This window comes from Staurois parvus, unplaced genomic scaffold (genome assembly GCF_062004578.1).
Source record: "Staurois parvus isolate SC_StPar_1 unplaced genomic scaffold, SC_StPar_1.0 ptg000839l, whole genome shotgun sequence".
Lineage (NCBI taxonomy): Eukaryota > Metazoa > Chordata > Amphibia > Anura > Ranidae > Staurois > Staurois parvus.
The window spans coordinates 2589484-2608083 of record NW_028318635.1 but is presented as its reverse complement, the minus strand read 5'-3'; the positions used below and the strand labels follow the sequence as shown (position 1 = coordinate 2608083).

The 18600-nt window shown below is 41.1% G+C and overlaps 1 protein-coding gene across 2 annotated transcripts in view; it reads left to right on the top strand.

Annotated features, from left to right (window-relative positions):
* The window catches only part of BKGD (beta-keto-L-gulonate decarboxylase), a 30194-nt gene extending 23836 nt beyond the window's left edge, over nucleotides 1-6358 (top strand). For both annotated transcript variants that reach the window (XM_089655381.1, XM_089655382.1), the window contains exon 9: nucleotides 32-6358. In XM_089655381.1, coding sequence (XP_089511507.1) covers nucleotides 32-205 — 174 coding nt within the window. In that variant the 3' untranslated portion in view covers nucleotides 206-6358. The remainder of the gene's footprint in view (nucleotides 1-31) is intronic.
* Nucleotides 6359-18600: the final 12242 nt, after the last annotated feature.

The following is an 18600-nucleotide window of genomic DNA, read 5'->3' as shown; positions in this document are numbered from 1 at the left end:
CTTGTGCTTACTTTTCATATTGTTTTTTTAGGGCTTTGACCTGCGCGTGGAGCACACTCACTGCTTCAGCCATCATGGAGAAGGAGGACACTACCATACTGATACCACACCAGACACTGTGCAGTACCTTGGCTATTTTCATCCTGCAGAATATCTCTACCGCATTGACAGGCCAGCTGTCACTCATATGGTTGGAAGAGATTAGCGCTGTTTCCATTTTATTACATTAAACAGACAGTAACTAATCAAGCTAGCATATATAAAAAAAAATCTATACATGATTTATTATGATGATTAAAAATATTTAGTTTTGAATACAAATCATGTTCATATGATTTCTAATGCTTGTTTTTACTTTGTAATCAATAACTATGGTAAACAATACAATTTCAGACACATGTTGAGTGTTTAGAATTAATATGGACTAAGTTCTATGCATGGCATCTATCTAATGAGCATTGTGATATACAGTACATGCTATGCACAGCGTTTTTTGTGTGGACAGTAAAGGGAACGCAAAAAACAATAGGACCTCATTCACAGGAGCATACACTCATGTGAGCGCCCTGTTTTCCCACATAGAGATGCACAGGGGTTCCGTGCATCCCCATGCAGGTAGTCCTGCATCTCTATAACTTCAAAAGTAAGGTTGATACAATTTGCGACAATATCTCATCTGCAGAGATACCTCCCCCACGTAACACTCCATGCGCACAGGTACAATCATTACTTCTCTCAATCAACCCTGCTACTAACAGGGACAAGGTTGCTAAACTTTTTTCTAATGCCCACTTAACCACCTGGCCCTGGACCCTGTTCCCTCGCAAATACTACGGTCACGCTCTAGCTTTATCCTACAATCTCTAACTCGCAGCTTCAATCTCTTCCTCTCTTCTAGCATCTTCCCCAACTCTCTAAAACATACACTGGTTACTCCCATACTTAAAAAGCCATCATTGGACCCCATCAATCCTAGCAACCTATGTCCCATCTCCTTTCTCCCCTTTTCCTCCAAACTCCTTGATTGTCTGGTCTACAACCGACTGAGTGACCATCCCATTGAGAATAACCTTCTTGATCCTCTTCAGTCTGGATATCGTCCTCAACACTCAACAGAAAATGCTCTAAAACTCACAAACTATCTACTAATGGCTAAACCCAATGGACACTCCTACTCCTGGACCTCTCTGCTGCCTTTGACACTGTGGTCCACCCCTTCCTTCTAAAACAACTCCAGTCCTTTAGTCTCTGTGACTGTACTATTCGCTGGTGCTCATCCTAGCTATCCCACTGCACCTTCAGTGTCTCTTACAATTTTTCTTCCTCCTCTCCTCTTCCTTTCTCCCTTGGGGTCCTCCAAGGTTCTGTTCTTGGACCTCTCAATCTACCCCTCCTCCCTGGGTAAGTTGTAAGTCTCTCATGGCTTCCGATACCACCTTTACGCTAATGACACCCAAATCTATCTCTCTACTCCTGAGCTCACTCCATCAATCTCCACACGCATCACTAATTTACTAACAGACATATCAGTCTGAATGCCATACCACTTCCTCAAAGTCTATCCAAAACTAAGCTCATAATATTTCCTCCCCCTTTTACCCTGATTTCTCTGTCAAAATTAATGGCACAACCCTTCCACACATGCTAAGGTGCTAGGTGTAATCCTGGACTCTGACGCACATCCAGTCCCTGTACAAAGCTTGCCGCCTCAACCTACGCAACATCTCCAAAATACGCCTCTTCCTATCCCATGACACCACAAAACTTCTAATTCACTCTCTGGTCATCTCTCGCCTTGGCTGCTGCATCTCCCTTGTCATTGGCCTACTTGTACATAGGCTATCCCCTCATTAGTCCATCATGAATGCTGCTGCCAGACTCATCCACCTTACCAATTGTTCAGTACCTGCTACTTCTCTCTACCAATCCCTCCACTGGTTTCTGCTTGCCCAACAAATTAAATTCAAAATACTAACAACTTACAAAGCCATCAACAAACTGGTCCCCAGCTACATCACTAATCTAGTCTAAAAATAACAACCAAATCGTTCTCTTCATTCCTCCCAAGAACTCCTGCTCTCTAACATCCTTGTCACCTTCTCCCATGCTAGCCTTCAGGAGTTCTCCTTAGCCTCTCCCATCCTATGGAACTCCCTACCCTAATCTGTCCAACTATTTCCTACTCTGTCCATTTTCAGACAATCCCTGAAAACTCTTCTCTTCAGAGAGGCTTATCCAACCCCCAACTAACAACTGTACTTTAATTTTCTCCACCAGCTTATCCCCCACAGTTTTTTACCTTTTGTATTTTTTGGCCCTCCCTCTTAGATTGTATGCTCTAATGGGCAGGGACCTCTGATTCCTCCTGTATTGAATTGTATTGTAACTGTACTGTCTGCCCTCATGTTGTAAAGTGCTGCATAAACTGTTGGTGCTATATAAATCCTGTATTATAATAATAATTTGTGGGGAAGGTGTCCTGTAGTTTACAGAGAGAACTAATTTTTTTTTCAGGAGCTATAAATACTGTAGCTGCAGACTGTGGGTCCCCAACACATCAACCTGGATATGGGATCCATGGCCTATTCCCACTGCACATTTGTGATCTTGTGTGATACTCTGTGTATGAACCTGCAGCCTCCTGGGACGTGTGACTGGTCACAGAATGCTTTGGGAGTGGGCGGGCAGGGTGCACAAAAATTTTCACTGGAAAATTAATAGACATAAAAAGTAATAGAAAGTAAAGGAGAAAAGTGAAAGTATACGTAAACCTTAATTTTGTAAATCAACCCATTCACTTTAAAAGAGAAATGAAAGGCAAAGCATTGATGTATACATATAAAAGACATTATAAATACCTTTTTTCCCCTTTTTATAAGTGATCGCCTACCCTCTGTTCTTAGCTGCATAATGAGCTCAGGGAGGAAAAACAGGAGCACAGTGGTCTCCCCAGTGACTGGCAGTGCAGAGGGGGCATGTCAGTACAGGTCTGATCATTGGAGGAGAACAGGCTGCATTCCCAGTACAGCCAGAAAGTTGACATTGTGCTCTCCTAGCTAGTGTGGTCAGTTTTTATTAGGAAAGCAGAACTGCCAGGAGCATCAGGGAGTTCACATAAAGGACGAAATGCAAAGAGAACAGGATACACTGTCGTAACAGTACATGGTACAGCAGGCACATACAGTCATAGCCAAAAATGTTGGCACCCCTGCATTTCTGTCAGATAATGTTCGATTTAGCCCAAAAAGTTGTTGCAATTACAAATGTTTAGACATTCTCATGTTTTTCTTTTGTTTGTTTTGGTATGACACAAAAAAGTGGAGAAACAAAAAACCAAATCTGACTCATTCCACGCAAAACCCCAAAAACGGACTCGACAAAATTATTGGCACCTTCTCAAAATTGTAAGAAATAATTGCATTCCATGTTTGTGATGCTCCTGTAATTTATAATTAAACTCACCTATATCCATGAACAGGTGCCTACAATATAGAAATCACTTCTGCAACCAGTTTGAAAAATTGACTCAACCTTTATGTTGTGTGACTCTGTGTGCCACATGGAAAGGAGAAGAGAAAGAGCAGCAAAGAATTGTCTGATGATTTGAGAACAAAAATTGTGGAGAGCATGGACAATCTCAAAGTTACAAGTCCATCTCTAGAGATTTGAATATTCCTGTGCCCACTGTGTGCAACTTTGTCAAGTAGTTTACAGCCCATGGCACTGTAGCTAGTCTCCCTGGACGTGGATGCAAGAGAAAAATTGATCAAAGATTGTAATGAAGGATTGTTCGAATTTTAACTAAGGAACCAAAATCACTTGCCGTAGCCCTCCCCCATCTTTCCCCTTTCCACCCACCAGTAAAGACTGACCCAATCCCATAAACTTCTTCCCCAGCACAGCAGCAGACCCCCTTCCATTTAGGTGCAAACCATTTCTAGCATATAGGTTGCACCCCAATGAAAAGTCATCCCAGTGCTCTAGAAACCCAAATTCTTCCTTCTTACATTAGGTCTTTAGCCATGCATTGAGTTCTGTAATTTTCTCATCTTTCCTGACTTGCGCATGGCACAGATAATATTTCAGAAAATATCACCTTTTGAGGTCCTTCCCTTCAACTTGCAGCCCAGTTCTTTAAAATTATTCTTAAGGAGCCTTCACCTTCCATGTATTCTGTCATTAGTTCCAACAAAGACCAAGACAGCTGGGTCATGCCCAACCCCTTCCAGTAATTTATCAACCCAGTCTGCCACATGCCAAACCCTGGTACCAGGGAGACCTTAAACCATTTGCGATCCTAGCGACAAATTATTCTATGAGTCCTTCTGATTTTAGAATCTCCTATTGCCACCAACTGTCTAGACTTCCTGCACTACCCTCACCACCCCTCCCAAATGGTCTGCTCTCCTGGCTGTTAGGGATAGCAGTGACATCTAGGGCTGCCACCCCTGAGCTTGCCACCCACACATCTTCACCCAACTTGGCAAATCTGGGTGCTCAAACCCGGGGCCGGCCTTCTTTTTCTGTGAGCCTCTACCACTCCCTCTCACTACAGTAACCCATTTTCCTACCTGATAATCCTGACTATCCCCTCCACCCTCCACATCAATCCCATCAGCTACCTACTCAGAGAGCAGAAGACCCCATTCAAGGTTGTCGGTTCTGCCCAGTGTTGCAACTTGCTCCTCCAGATATCCTCCAGCGATATCCATCCTGGAGCTGTTGCTCCATTGTTGCATACATGCGGCACACTGTGCACTGCACAAAACCTTCAGCCCTGATAGCACTCATTATCCCAGTTACAATATTGATATTACTAATAGGAAACATCAGTTGTCACTTACAGGTTAGTAGACTCCTGTTCAGAGGTGGACTGACAACTCATGGGGCCCCCGGGCAATAGGGGATCATGTGGCCCCTGTGTCCTTGCCCAAACTCAAAAAAGCCTATGATAAAGGTACCAGGGGTATCTCATGGGGCCCCCTACTGACCTCGGGCAGTGCCGAGTTTCCAAATGGTCAGTCCGCCCCTGCTCTGGTTATAATCTCCTGTTTTCAACTCTGGTTTTTAACTCCGGAGTTTAAGAACTTCCAGACAAATTCAAGCTGACCTTCAGGCACAGGGTACAGCTGTGTCAGCTCACACTATACGTCACCATCTGAATGAAAAGGGACGCTATAATAGGAGACCCAGGAGGACCCACTGCTGACACAGAAACATTAAAACAATCCAGATTGGAGTTTGCCAAAACTTACCTGAGGAGGCCAAAATCCTTTTGGAAGAATGTTCTGTGGACAGACGAAACATAATTTTTGTTAAAGCCCATCATTTTACTGTTTGTAATAAAGCAATGGAAAATTTAAAGAAAAGAGACCTTTAAAAAAAAAGAATACAGTTAAACATGGTGGAGGTTCACTGATGTTTTGGGGTTGCTTTGCTGCTTCAGGCACTGGATGTCTTCACCGTGTGCATGGCATTATGACATTTGAAGACTACCAAAGATTTCTGGTGTGCAATGTAGGGCCCAGTGTCAGAAAGCGGAGTCTCCGTCAGAGGTCATGGGTCTTACAGCAGGACAATGACCCAGAGCACACGTCAAAAAGCACCCAGAAATTGTTTCAGACAAAGCACTGGAGAGTACTGAACTGGCCAGCAATGACTCCAGATCTCAATCCCATACAGCACCTGTGAAGAGATCTCAAAACAGCAGTTGGGAAAAATAACCCTTCCAATCTGACAGACCTGGAGCAGTTGGTGAAGGAAGCGTGGTCCAAAATTCCAGTAGAGAGCTGTAAGAAACTCATTGATGGTTTCAGGAAGCAATTGATTTCATTTTTGGAGTTTTGCTTGGAATATGTCAGATTTGGCTTTTTGTTTCTCCACTTTTTTTGTGTCATACCAATACAAACAAAAGAAATAAACATGAGAATGCCTAAACATTTGTAATTGCTACAATCATGTATAATACATACAGTATATATTGTATAAGTATAGTATGCATGATTAAGGTGCTTTGTACACTTCTCCTATATATGGGATACATACCAGTTGTTTATCGAAGGAATTGTATGATACAGGACTTATACATTATGTATGGCTCTTATGTGATTTTTTTTACATTTTAGTGACTGCTGCTGAAATCTCATGCGTCCTGAAGAAGCTAATAAAGAGGACTCACAACTGTACCACATGTTATTATTTGTTTTAATACTGAAATATGGTTATACAAATAATGGGGATAGTGAGTCAACAGCTGTATCCACTATAAAATTATGTATATATTGTTTTTAAACACACTTTAGCTTGAGATACAAGTGATTTTAACAAGTTTGTAAATAAACTATGTTTTTACATACTACTGTTGAATTCCCTTTTCATTGCCAGTAAAGTCCATCATCCTCTTTTTTTTCTGCATATATACAGGTGAAACTCGAAAAATTAGAATATCGTGCAAAAGTTCATTTATTTCAGTAATGCAACTTAAAAGGTGAAACTAATATATGAGATAGACTCATTACATGCAAAGCAAGATAGTTCAAGATGTGATTTGTCATAATTGTGATGATTATGGCTTACAGCTCATGAAAACCCCAAATCCACAATCTCAGAAAATTAGAATATTGTGAAAAGGTGCAATATTCTAGGCTCAAAGTGTCCCACTCTAATCAGCTAATTAAGCCATAACACCTGCAAAGGGTTCCTGAGCCTTTAAATGGTCTCTCAGTCTGGTTCAGTAGGAATCACAATCATGGGAAAGACTGCTGACCTGACAGTTGTGCAGAAAACCATCATTGACACCCTCCATAAGGAGGGAAAGCCTCAAAAGGTAATTGCAAAAGAAGTTGGATGTTCCCAAAGTGCTGTATCAAAGCACATTAATAGAAAGTTATGTGGAAGGGAAAAGTGGAAGAAAAAGGTGCACAAGCAGCAGGGATGACCGCAGCCTGGAGAGAATTGTCAGGAAAAGGCCATTCAAAAGTGTTGGGGATTTTCACAAGGAGTGGACTGAGGCTGGAGTCAGTGCATCAAGAGCCACCACACACAGACATGTAATGAGTCTATCTCATTTATTAGTTTCACCTATTTAGTTGCATTACTGAAATAAATGAACTTTTGCACGATATTCTAATTTTTTGAGTTTTACCTGTACATTTAGAAAGAGATTGCACCAATTTAACCTATATGGGAGGTATGCCAGGAAACACCTTTGCTGTCCAAAAAGGACAATACAGCAAAACTACAGTTTGCCACTGAACATGTTGACAAAGACCTGGCCTTGGTTCAAAGCAAAGATAGCTTTTCAGGAAAACAACCTTATACCAGCTGTGAAGCATGGTGGGGAAATATTACAGAAAGAAAAAGGGTGTAGACATTGTGCATTAGAAGAGGATTTTAATCATAAATTGCTTAAAAACATTTATAGTAAAGTGATCATTCAAAAGTACATCCAAGACAATCTGGGAATGCGGCAATAGAATAAAGTACAACAGATCCTGGCCAGTGGCAAGGTTCAAAGAAGCTGGTAATAGAACCTGTAGTATGGAACCCACTTTGACAGAATTGGATCTGGAATGCTGCCAGGGTACACATTTTGGGACTCTACCCCTTTCTCAAGCCTGGCTAAGGGGCAGTGGGGCAACTTTCTATATATAAAAAAAAAGCAGTTAACTAATGTTCACAAAACACCCATAAAATGCAAATAATACAAACTTCCTAATATAATATGTCCTTACTACTGAAAATGCCACAAACATGTAAACACATTCATATAAATACACTTTTCAAAATGGGAAGTTCTGGAAGAACCAAGCTGTTTGCATTTGAGAATAACTGCTCACAAAGATAATACTATGGTTTTAATCTGCAAAAATGGGAAGCATGGTCTCAGTATAGGAAACACCCTACTTAATTTACTTACCAGTGGTATTTGAACCAAGATTATACTTTCTTTCCTTTTAGGTGAGTTCACTCAGGGTGATATAGAATTACAGTTGTTTGTTTCTCTAGTTAGTTGTTTTCCTTTTGAGTATTGTTTTATTTTTATTTAATTTCTTTGATCTCACAAAACAAGAAAATATTTGTCCCTCTACAATACTACAAAGAACCATTGTATTATGCATATAGCACTTGTACTATTGATATATGTGCTGATGAAGCATGGTGCTCTGCATTAAATTTAATACATCTGATCAAAAAATACTAATATACTGTGTAAAAAAAATAAGCAAGGCATTTCACATGCTATTCTCACAAGAAGCCTCTAGGGGAGACATCTTACAATAGCAATATTTATATACAGTATACTGTATATGCACAGCGATAAAGATACTATGTAAATATTGTGTGTGAAAAAGGAAATAATACATTTCTCAGGAATTAAGGTAACAATATAATGGAAACATTAAAAAAAAAATCTAAACCCTTAAAAAATATTATAAAATTACCGCATTAGTATGTCTAACTAAGGATAATGCAAATGCTCTACGAACTGGTGCAATGAAAATAATTCATGTACAGTATATAAAAATGTATAAAAATTATTATTACATATATGTTTGAAATTAATATAACATTTGTATAACATTTTCTGAGTGTAAAAAACACAAGAGGCAGCAGTAATTTATTATATAAAGAGTTATCTCACTGTCCCTTAGACAGGCTTGAGAAAGGGGTTGATCCCTGAAACGCAAGGCCTAGCTTCAGTTCCTGAAGCAATTCTATCCCTGAGGTTATCCAGGCAACCAAAGACACTGCATGCCTGCCATCTCTGAACAAGTCCTACACTGAGAGTGCTATTGCTTGATGACAATTCTTTATCCAAGCCCTTGTAATGACCTGGGTCTGTTGGGCATGATGCTGCTGCCACATTCCCAGATTGCCTTTGATGTGGCCCTGTCTCTTTGCTGTGTCTCTTTGCTGGATCTCGCTGATCACTAGGAGCTGCATGACCAAGTGTCCCCACTTTGGAGTCCATTGTGGACTGACCATACCCTGGCTAATATACACAGTACTGTGTGCTGTTGGTTTTTGTTTTCATAGCCATTTTGGTGGAAATATTATGGCCTGAAGTCGTTATACTTTCAGGGTCCAGAAAGTTTGCAGTTATTGTGTTAACTATGAATTCTGCATCAAAGTGTGCTAAATGAGAATGTGAATCCATCTGTCCAAAAGTTGACATTGAACCCATTTAATAATAATGATCTGAGGCACAGTAGCAGATACACCAAGGAAGGGTCCAAGTGAAAATATGGAGGGTTATGAACTGTCCTAGTCAAAACCCTGATTTGAATCCCATTGCAATGTTGTAGGAAGATTTGAAATTGTCAGATCATGCAAAGAAACTCACAGACATTGTAAAAATTGATGAATTTTCCATAGAGAAGTGGTAAAAAAATATCACCAAGTTGATGTCTGACAAAGACTGGTGGGCAGTTATACAAAATCCTTACAAGTAGTAAATTTTGGTAAACGTGCCAATACCAGCTTATGAGGCTAAGGATGTACTGCCTCTACAACACACCATTACATCTATGGATATTTGTGCTGAATAAATTATGTAAAAGGTCAATGTTTCTTGTGCTTTTTTTTTTTAGGTATATCATCTTTATCTATATGCAGTGTTTGAATAAAGATCTAATGTTTGCCCGTTTAAATATGTTGAAAAAGGCAGCAGATTCAAGGCGATGTAAGTACTTTGTCACTAAAATGTAGACTTTTTATACATGCCCCATTTATAACTGAAAGTTATAATGGGAATAATTACATAGCATTTGTGTTCATCTTTTATTCATAAAAACAGGGAAAAGTATGGAGCCAAAGTCATGTGACAGGTTTCCTCCTGGCATTTATTTGTTACCCTTAGAATGACTTTTCTAGTCTCAAGATGCTGCAATCACATTTGTAAAGCACACGGCTGTGCTATATACATTTTCTGGATTGTTTTTCCATTTGAAGAAGTGGTTAGGCAAAACCACTGCTTTATAAATTTGTCCCCAAGTACTTAGATCAAGAAATGTTTTCTAGCAACCATGTTCTTTCATTATTCCACTTTTAGGGCCATGGCACAATTGTGAGTGCTAGGAAGGATAGAAAATAAGCCTTTCACAACCTTTTTACCCCAGAAGAATCCCTGGAATAATTTTTACGTTTTTTCAAACTACTACTAAAATGCCATTTACTGTGTCATGCCACTGCATCTGCATCAGATGGGAGGTCAATCAGCTACAGTTCAAGGAATTCCTAGTAACTTCTAGATTAACCCTAGGGACAATGACTGATCTATGCATCTCTGCATTGCTGAATGGATAAGCAAGGCATTGGCATGCTCCGCAGTGAACAGGACTAATACAGAAACCTCCTATCCAGCTAGAGTGCAATGCCTTACTGGCCTGACAAGGAATGGAGTGATGCAATGGTAGCTAGTGAATAGCTCTCTCCTAATTTGTCACTGGAAAGTTGTTACCAATGACAGGATCTTAGGTACGGAATGGCCTTTAAAGGATAAGTTCACCTTTTTAGACAAAAATAATAAATGCACATTTTTTTGCTGGTTAAAAAATGTGTATTTATTTTTGTCTACAGGAGCCTGGAAAGCGATGCACCAGTTATCAGTAGATCGCTGATTCCAAGCAGGTTTCCTGCAGACCTGTCAGAATATCTGCTTGGCATACGGGATATATGAGAAAGCAGATATTCTAACAGGAAGATTCAATGAACTACCAAGGCGCTTCACAGCACTATGATAGTTCATTGAAAACTACAATCTGACAGCTGCTAAGGCTGCTGGGACTTGCAGTTCATTCATTCTTGGAAGTCCCTGAATGAATGATGCGACCGTGTGGACGGAGCCCCACATGGCCACGCTGTTTTCAAATTTGACATATAGTACGGGGAGACTTCTTCCAGTATTATCTGTCAGAGAGAGGGGGGCGGTGGTTGTGGCTACGGCTATGGGAACACGTGACATGTTCCGCCCTAAAAACGGGTGGAACATGTAACGTTTTCCCAAAGGTGAACTTATCATTTAAGCAGAACCTTGCCCTCAAATGTACATATTCCTTAATTGCCTGCTTAAGACCAGCTGAAAAACAGTAATTTGTCCAGTATCTATGAATATAAATATATAAATGACTGTTGTGGCAAAGTCAAGTTCCCTTTTCTTACAGTTGTATGAGCTTCCATTGTAATAGTGCTTATGGCTACTATATTCAGGCATGTACAGGATTTCATCAATGAGAATGGGAGGTTGATTTTGAAACTCCGCTCCACTTACACATGGGACATGCTGTGAGTACAGACATAAATTTGCAGCTGTGCTGCAGTGCAGTGTTGCTTGTACCAACAAAAATGGACAGACTCTGCAAGAGGAGCATCAAAAAGGACTTGGACACAGTGGCGTATGATCAGGGGCGGACTGGCAACTCATGGGGCCCCCGAGCAATAGGGGATCATGGGGCCCCTGTGTCCTTGACCAAACTCAAAAAAGCCTATAAAAAAGGTACCAGGGCATCTCATGGGGCCCCCTACTGACCCCGGGACCTCGGGCAGTGCCCGAGTTTCCAAATGGTCAGTCCGCCCCTGCGTATAATAATAAAGGCAGTTTACAAGGGCCCTAGGATCAAGGGGTGTGTGTATTTGATTCTTCTGTACTTTGGTGATCTTCATATTTTAGTAAATTTTAGCAATGTAACATACACTCACAGGCCACTTTATTAGGTACACCTTGCTAGTACCAGGTTGGACCCCCTTTTGCCTTCAGAACTGCCTTAATTATTCATGGCATAGATTAACCTCTTCACGCTGGCCTCACACAAATGTGCGGCCTCCCGGCGTCTGGGCCTAGACGCCGAGCGGCCGCACATTTGCGTTCTATTAAAAAAAGACATATGTGCCGAGAGCATGTGCCCTGCGCGCTTCCAGCACACATGTCCGGTACTCACGGAAAGGTCCCGATCTTCTCTTTCAATCGGGACCTTTCCCTGATCATGTGACCGCTGTGACAGCGAATCACGGCGGTCACATGACCCTAAACCCCGCCCCACCTCCCGGCTTCTGGAACCCTTAAAGGGCCGGGAGGCGCCGGCGTGAAGCGGTTAAACAAGGTGTTGGAAACATTCCTCAGATATTTGGGTCTTATTGACATCACGCATTTGCTGCAGATTTGTCGGCTGCATATCCATGATGCAAATCTCCCGTTCCACCAAATCCCAAAGGTGTTCTATTGGATTGAGATATGGTGACTGTGGAGCCCATTGGAGTACAGTGAACTCATTGGGGGTTATTTACTAAAACTTTATGGTGCAAAATCTGGTGCAGCTCTGCATAGAAGCCAATCAGCTTCCAGATTAATTTATTAAATCTTAACTGAACAAGCTGAAGTTAGAGGCTGATTGGCTACCATGCGCAGCTACCAGATTCTGAGTGCACCTGTTTTAGTAAATTTCCCCATTGTCATGTTCAGGAAACCAGTTTGAGATGATTTGAGCTTTGTGACATGATGCATTATCCTGCTGGAAGTAGCAATCAGAAGATGAGTACACTGTAGTCATAAAGGGATGGACATGGTCAGCAACAATTCTCACGTAGGCTGTGGCATTTAAATGATACTCGACTGGTACTAAGGGGCCAAAAGTGTGCCAAGAAAATATTCCCCACACAATTACACCAATACCAGCCTGAACCGTTGATACAAGGCAGGATGCATTCATGCTTTCATGTTGTTTATGCCAAATTCTGACCCCACCATCTGAATGTCGCAGCTAAAATCAAGACTCATCAGACCAGAAAACGTTTTTTCCAATTTTCTATTGTCCAATTTTGGCGAGCATGTGCAAATTGTAGCCTCCGTTTCCTGTTCTTAGCTGACAGGAGTGGCCCCTGGTGTGGTCTCCTGCTGCTGTAGCCCATCTGCTTCAAGGTTCAACGTGTTGTGTGTTCAGAAATGGTATTCTGCATAGCTTGGTTGTAATGAGTGGTTATATGAGTTACTGTTGCTTTCTATCATCTTGAACCAGTCTGCGCATTCTCCTTTGACCTCTGACGTCAACAAGGCATTTTCGTCCATGCTATTGCCACTTACTGGATATTTTCTCTTTTTCAGACCTTTCTCTGTAAACCCTAGAGTTGGTTGTGTGAGAAAATCCCAGTAGATCAGCAGTTTTTTAAATGCTCAGACCAGCCCATCTGGCACCAACAACCATGCCAGGCTCAATTTCACTTAAATCCCCTTTCTTCCCCATTCTGATGCTCAGTTTGAACTTCAGCAAGTCATCTTCTCCACATCTACATGCTTAAATGCATTGAGTTGCTGCCATGTCATTGGCTGATTAGCAATTTGTGTTACCAAGCAATTGAACTGGTGTACCTAATATAGAGGCCAGTAAGTGTATATCATCATTGGGTAGTCATTAATATTTAGTGAGCTTGTCTACTAGGTATCAAATTCAGTGAATGTGTTCCAAATCCAGCAGAAATAGTTCACGAATGCATGCTAAAGGCAATACAAAAATGTCTGTGCACTCTGACCCTTATCCATGATGGGGGGGAACCATTAATTGAAAACAGCCTGAGGCCACGGTACAATTAATCTACCACTGCCTGGACAGATGGCATTGGAAGGTAGGGCAGCAGTCTGGAACCTTTCATTATACTTGGGAATTGCTTATGTGGCCTATGAAAACATTTTGGCTCTGGTGACTCTGCCTAAATACAAAGCCTGATGTTTTACAAAGCACACATGACCTGCGGAATGACGTTGCATTCCATGCAGTCAGCTGGAATAAGCAAAAATCAGCCTAAAGGGCATGTCCACACCATTTAGCATGCATTTTAATATGCATTGGCACTTTTTACAGGCATTTATATTGAATTTAATGAGCTGCTTAGTGTGCCAACTCATAAAAAAAGTTACCTTTTTTGCAGCTGGATACATCAGTTGGATTTCTACATACAGTTACATATTTACATACATGTTGCAACATGCTAAAATGCGTCCAACTTCCCAATAAAAAGAAAAAAACCCTAGCCCTGCAGGACAGTGTGATTTTTGAGGGGAAAAAAAGTCTTGGTGCTTTGGAAGGCCCATAGAAATCAAAGGCAGTATAGCTTAATGCAAATAACATGTTTTGATGCACTGGCAATATATATTAACTAGCGTTTGTCAATGACTATTAACCCCATCCACTCCAAATGTTAAATTCAAAACAGCATTGAAAACACTTGTCAACAGGCCTCAAAGTCAATGCACCTGTCCATAAGTCCCTGTTCACAACTGTGTGATTATACGCATGTTGGCTGCTGTGCAACAATGCAAGACAAGAGAATTACCAATATTTTCAATGGGGCCTGTTCACACCTAAGTTTTTCTCTTCTGTGGGGTTTATTTACTAAAGCTGGAGAGTCCAAAATCAGACTCCCTTCTGCATAGAAACCAATCAGCTTCTAACCTCAGCTTGTTCAATGAAGCTTTGGCAATGAAACCTGGAAGCTGATTGGTTTCTATGCAGAAGGGAGTCTGATTTTGGACTCTCCAGCTTTAGTAAATAAACCCCTGTGTGTCTTAGAAAAAAGTTCAAATATTTTTTAGGGTGACAATGTGCATTTTTGGCCCCATAGCACATGAAAAACATACAAAATGCATTACAAAAAAAAAATGAAAAATGCTTGAAAGAACAAGCACACAAGTATAAGCCTAGCCCAATGCTTCAAGAAAATGCACCTCCAGACACTTGCATAGATTTAAATGGCCAGATTCACATCTGTTAATTTTTCTCTCTGATGCACTTTCCAATGGGATCCATAGAAGTGCATCAAAATGCAAATAAACTTGCATCACGTGCAGCTGTGTTTCTTCAACATTTTCGGTACTTGTCTGTTAATTCACCGGATTTATTTATTTATATATATATATATATATATATATATATATATATATATATATATATATATATAAATAAATATATAGATATTTTTATATGTTCTATTTAAATATATCAAATATATATATATATATATATATATATATAAAATAAATAAATAAATCCAGTGAATTAACAGACAAGTACCAACATTTCTTCCATCCTCTGGAACTCTCTACCCCAATTTATCAGACTATGGCCTACTCTGCTCACTTTTAGGCGATCTTTGAAAACCTATCTCTTCAGGGAAGCCTATCCTGCCCTCAGCTAATAACGGAATCTTCTATTCCTCCTACCAGTCCATCCCCCACAGTTATTACCTTTTGTACCACTAGCCCCTCCCTCTTAGATTGTAAGCTCCAAGGAGTAGGGCCCTCCTAACCATATTGTATTGAACTGTATTGTTGCTGTATTGTCTCCCGTTATATTGTAAAGCGCTGAGCAAACTGTTGGTGCTATATAAATCCTATATAATAATAATAATAATATTGCATGTCAATGAGTGTCATAGCACACATCAATACATCTTGATGTGCATCATGGTGCCTTTACATTTGTTGCAATGTGACGGTATGCAGCATGATGTTGTCTTAATGCCTGCACTGCAATGCTGTTTAATCTGTTTCTGTTGATGTCAATGTAAAACACATCAATCTAAACTTTTTACATCGGTGGCACATGTTCCTATCAGCATGGAATCTCTGAACAGATCTTCTGCTAAATCAGTGCAGAACGGAAAGGATGTAACTTTTGTGACATTGTCCCTGATTTACTATTGTGCCTGGGCGCATTTCCGTGGGCGAACGTCTAATTTTTACGAGCGACCGTCTAGTTTTACCCCGCAACGAGATTTACTATTGAGCAGCGTCCATAAGTAGACGCCCAATCGAATTTACTAACGAGACACACATCCGGAATCAGACTCACAAAGCAGACTTGCTAAGAGGCATGAAAAATCACTGCAGAGACATGTTCACTTTGAAATTTTGCTTTGCCAAATATCAGGACTTCACTTTAAACAATATCTGCCATTTCAAAAAAAATTAAGAATGTGTTAAAAATATTTTTTTTAAAGCAAATCAACACAGTAAAAAACTAGACGCTCGTGCAGTGTCTTTGGTCGATATAAATGCGCATGTGCAGAACACATTTTAGACGCCCTCTGTTGGCGCTTGCTTTTTAGCCACTGCTCAATAGTAAATCTCAGTGTGGATTCCTCTCTCAGCCGACACTCGGTCGCGTCTACTGTGTTTAACAAACAGCACTAAGCAAATCTTTATGTATTCTAATTTAATTTCCTTAGTTCTAGTGATTCTATTTTTGTTTCTTATCCTTTATAATTATTTCTGTAATGATTTTACTGATTTCAAAGGTCTAGATAATATTTATTTTGACAGCTTGGGGTTGTGGGGGTCTGCGGGCGGGGGGGCTTATCAGAATTTGATAACAGGGGGCCCCCAGATCCTGCCCCCCCCCCCACGTGAATGAGTCTGCGGTACATGGTCCCGCGACTCATTCACAAAAAAAAAAGTGTGGTGTAATAAAATCACAGTACAGGGTCTTTGACAAGTCTTTTAATAAAACAATGTCCCCCGAAGTAGACCCAACGTCAATCACGGCGGTGGCGGCGACCCGAAAAAAGAAAAAAAAGGTTCCGGTCCCGTCGGAGGCTTCCAGCTTGTGAAAAAAAGGCTAGCTGACAGTTCTTAAATAGGTTAGGGGCGGGGCCAGCCGGGGACATCATCCCCGCCCCTTACCTATTTAAGAACTGTCACCCTGTCTCTCCACTGAGGCTAACTAGCTGAATGCAGGAGAGAGTCTGACAGTTCTTATATAGGTAAGGGGCTGGGCCAGCCGGGTACATCATCCGAGTGACCCCGCCCCATGTCACATGCTTGCTGTCCCTGGCTGGCCCCGCCCCTTACCTATATAAGAACTGTCAGACTGTCTCCTGCATTCAGCTAGTTAGCCTCAGTGGAGAGACAGGGTGACAGTTCTTAAATAGGTAAGGGGCGGGTCCAGCTGGGGACATCATCTGAGAAACCACGCCCCTTTTTTTCACAAGGCTGGAAGCCTCCGACAGGACCGGAACTTTTTTTTCTTTTTTCGGGTCGCCGCCGTGATTGACGTTGGATCTACTTCGGGGGACATTGTTTTAATAAAGGACTTGTCAAAGACCCTGTACTGTTTTTTTTACACCACACTTTGTTTTTTTGTGAATGAGTCGCGGGATCATGTACCGCAGACTCATTCACGTAGGGGAGGGAGCCGGGATCTGGGGGCCCCCTTGTTAAACATTTGAAAATAGAATGTATGACATTCATTAGTAAATGCATTAGTTTCCTGATCATTTTGGAGAAACAGCAAAAAAAAAAAAAATAACAATTCTAATATAGGTGTACTATTTGTTACATTCTAAATATTCTCTTTTGCTAACACAAAAACACCAATGCTATAAAGCCCGCGCTTGTGCACCATCTAGCGAACATATCCGGTATTGCACCTAAAAATGTGCCAGACGCGATTCCACATTTACTAATAGCAAAGTAGACGTTCGTCAATGAGATTGCAAGACGCCGCTCAGAAGACTGACAGGTCTTGATTGATTTAATTGAGTCTGCTTGAATGGTCAGAGTCTGCTAGTAGACTCACGTCTTAGTAAATCAGGGCCACAGTGTCAGAAAAGGCTTGGTCTTCAGGTGGTTAGAAGAGTGAGTGATGTGTGGCATAAACTTCTAATGCTGGACATAAAATGCCCCCACCCCCCAAAACGACCCCTTTTGGGAAAGTAGACACCCCAAACTATTTACTGAGAGGCACATTGAATCAATAGAAAAATGTATTTTTATACCACAAGTTTTTGGAAAACGACAAACAAAAAAATTTTTTTTTTCTTTTACACAAAATTGTTACTTAAATGATTTACTGCTCACACATGCCATGGGTATATGTGGAATTACTCCCCAAAATACATTCTGCTACTTCTCCCCAGTACGGGGGTTCCACATGTGAGAGACATTTTGGCAGTCTAGCCAGGTACAGGACCCCAAAATCCAATATTCACCTTCAGGCTTTTAAAGTTCTTTATTTCCTCATTACACTTCCTGACTACCTATCACAGTTTTGGAGGCCCTGAAATGCCAGGATAGCACCAAACTCCCCCAAATGACCCCTTTTTGGAAAGTAGACACTCCAAGGAATTTGATAAGAAGCATGGTGAGTATTTTTCAGATCTCGTTCGGAAAATGAACGTTTTTGGAAAATGAAGAAAAAAAGCAAAAACATATTTTTTTATTTTCTTGGATTTCAGGCTCCTGTATGTGGCTAGGCTCCCAAAATAGTCTCACACATGTGGTATCCCCATACTCGGTAGAAGTAGCAGAATGTATTTTGGGGTGTAATTCCGGCCAATCACCTGCGAGGAGGCAGAGCCGAGCGGCCCCGCAAACATCCAGTGAGGGAGAAGCCGGAGTGAAGAAGGACAGCTGACAGGTAAGTGTGCCGTGCAGATGGTGCTGCTGCAACCAGGTATGCTGTCTTCAGCAGCACCATGCTGGAACAGGGGTCAGCAAGTTAAGTGTCATTGGGAGGAATAGTGCCCCATCATTGGTGTCACTGATACTAATGATGGGGCATTATTCCTCCAACTAACACCAACGATGGGGCACTATTCCTCCCCCCACTG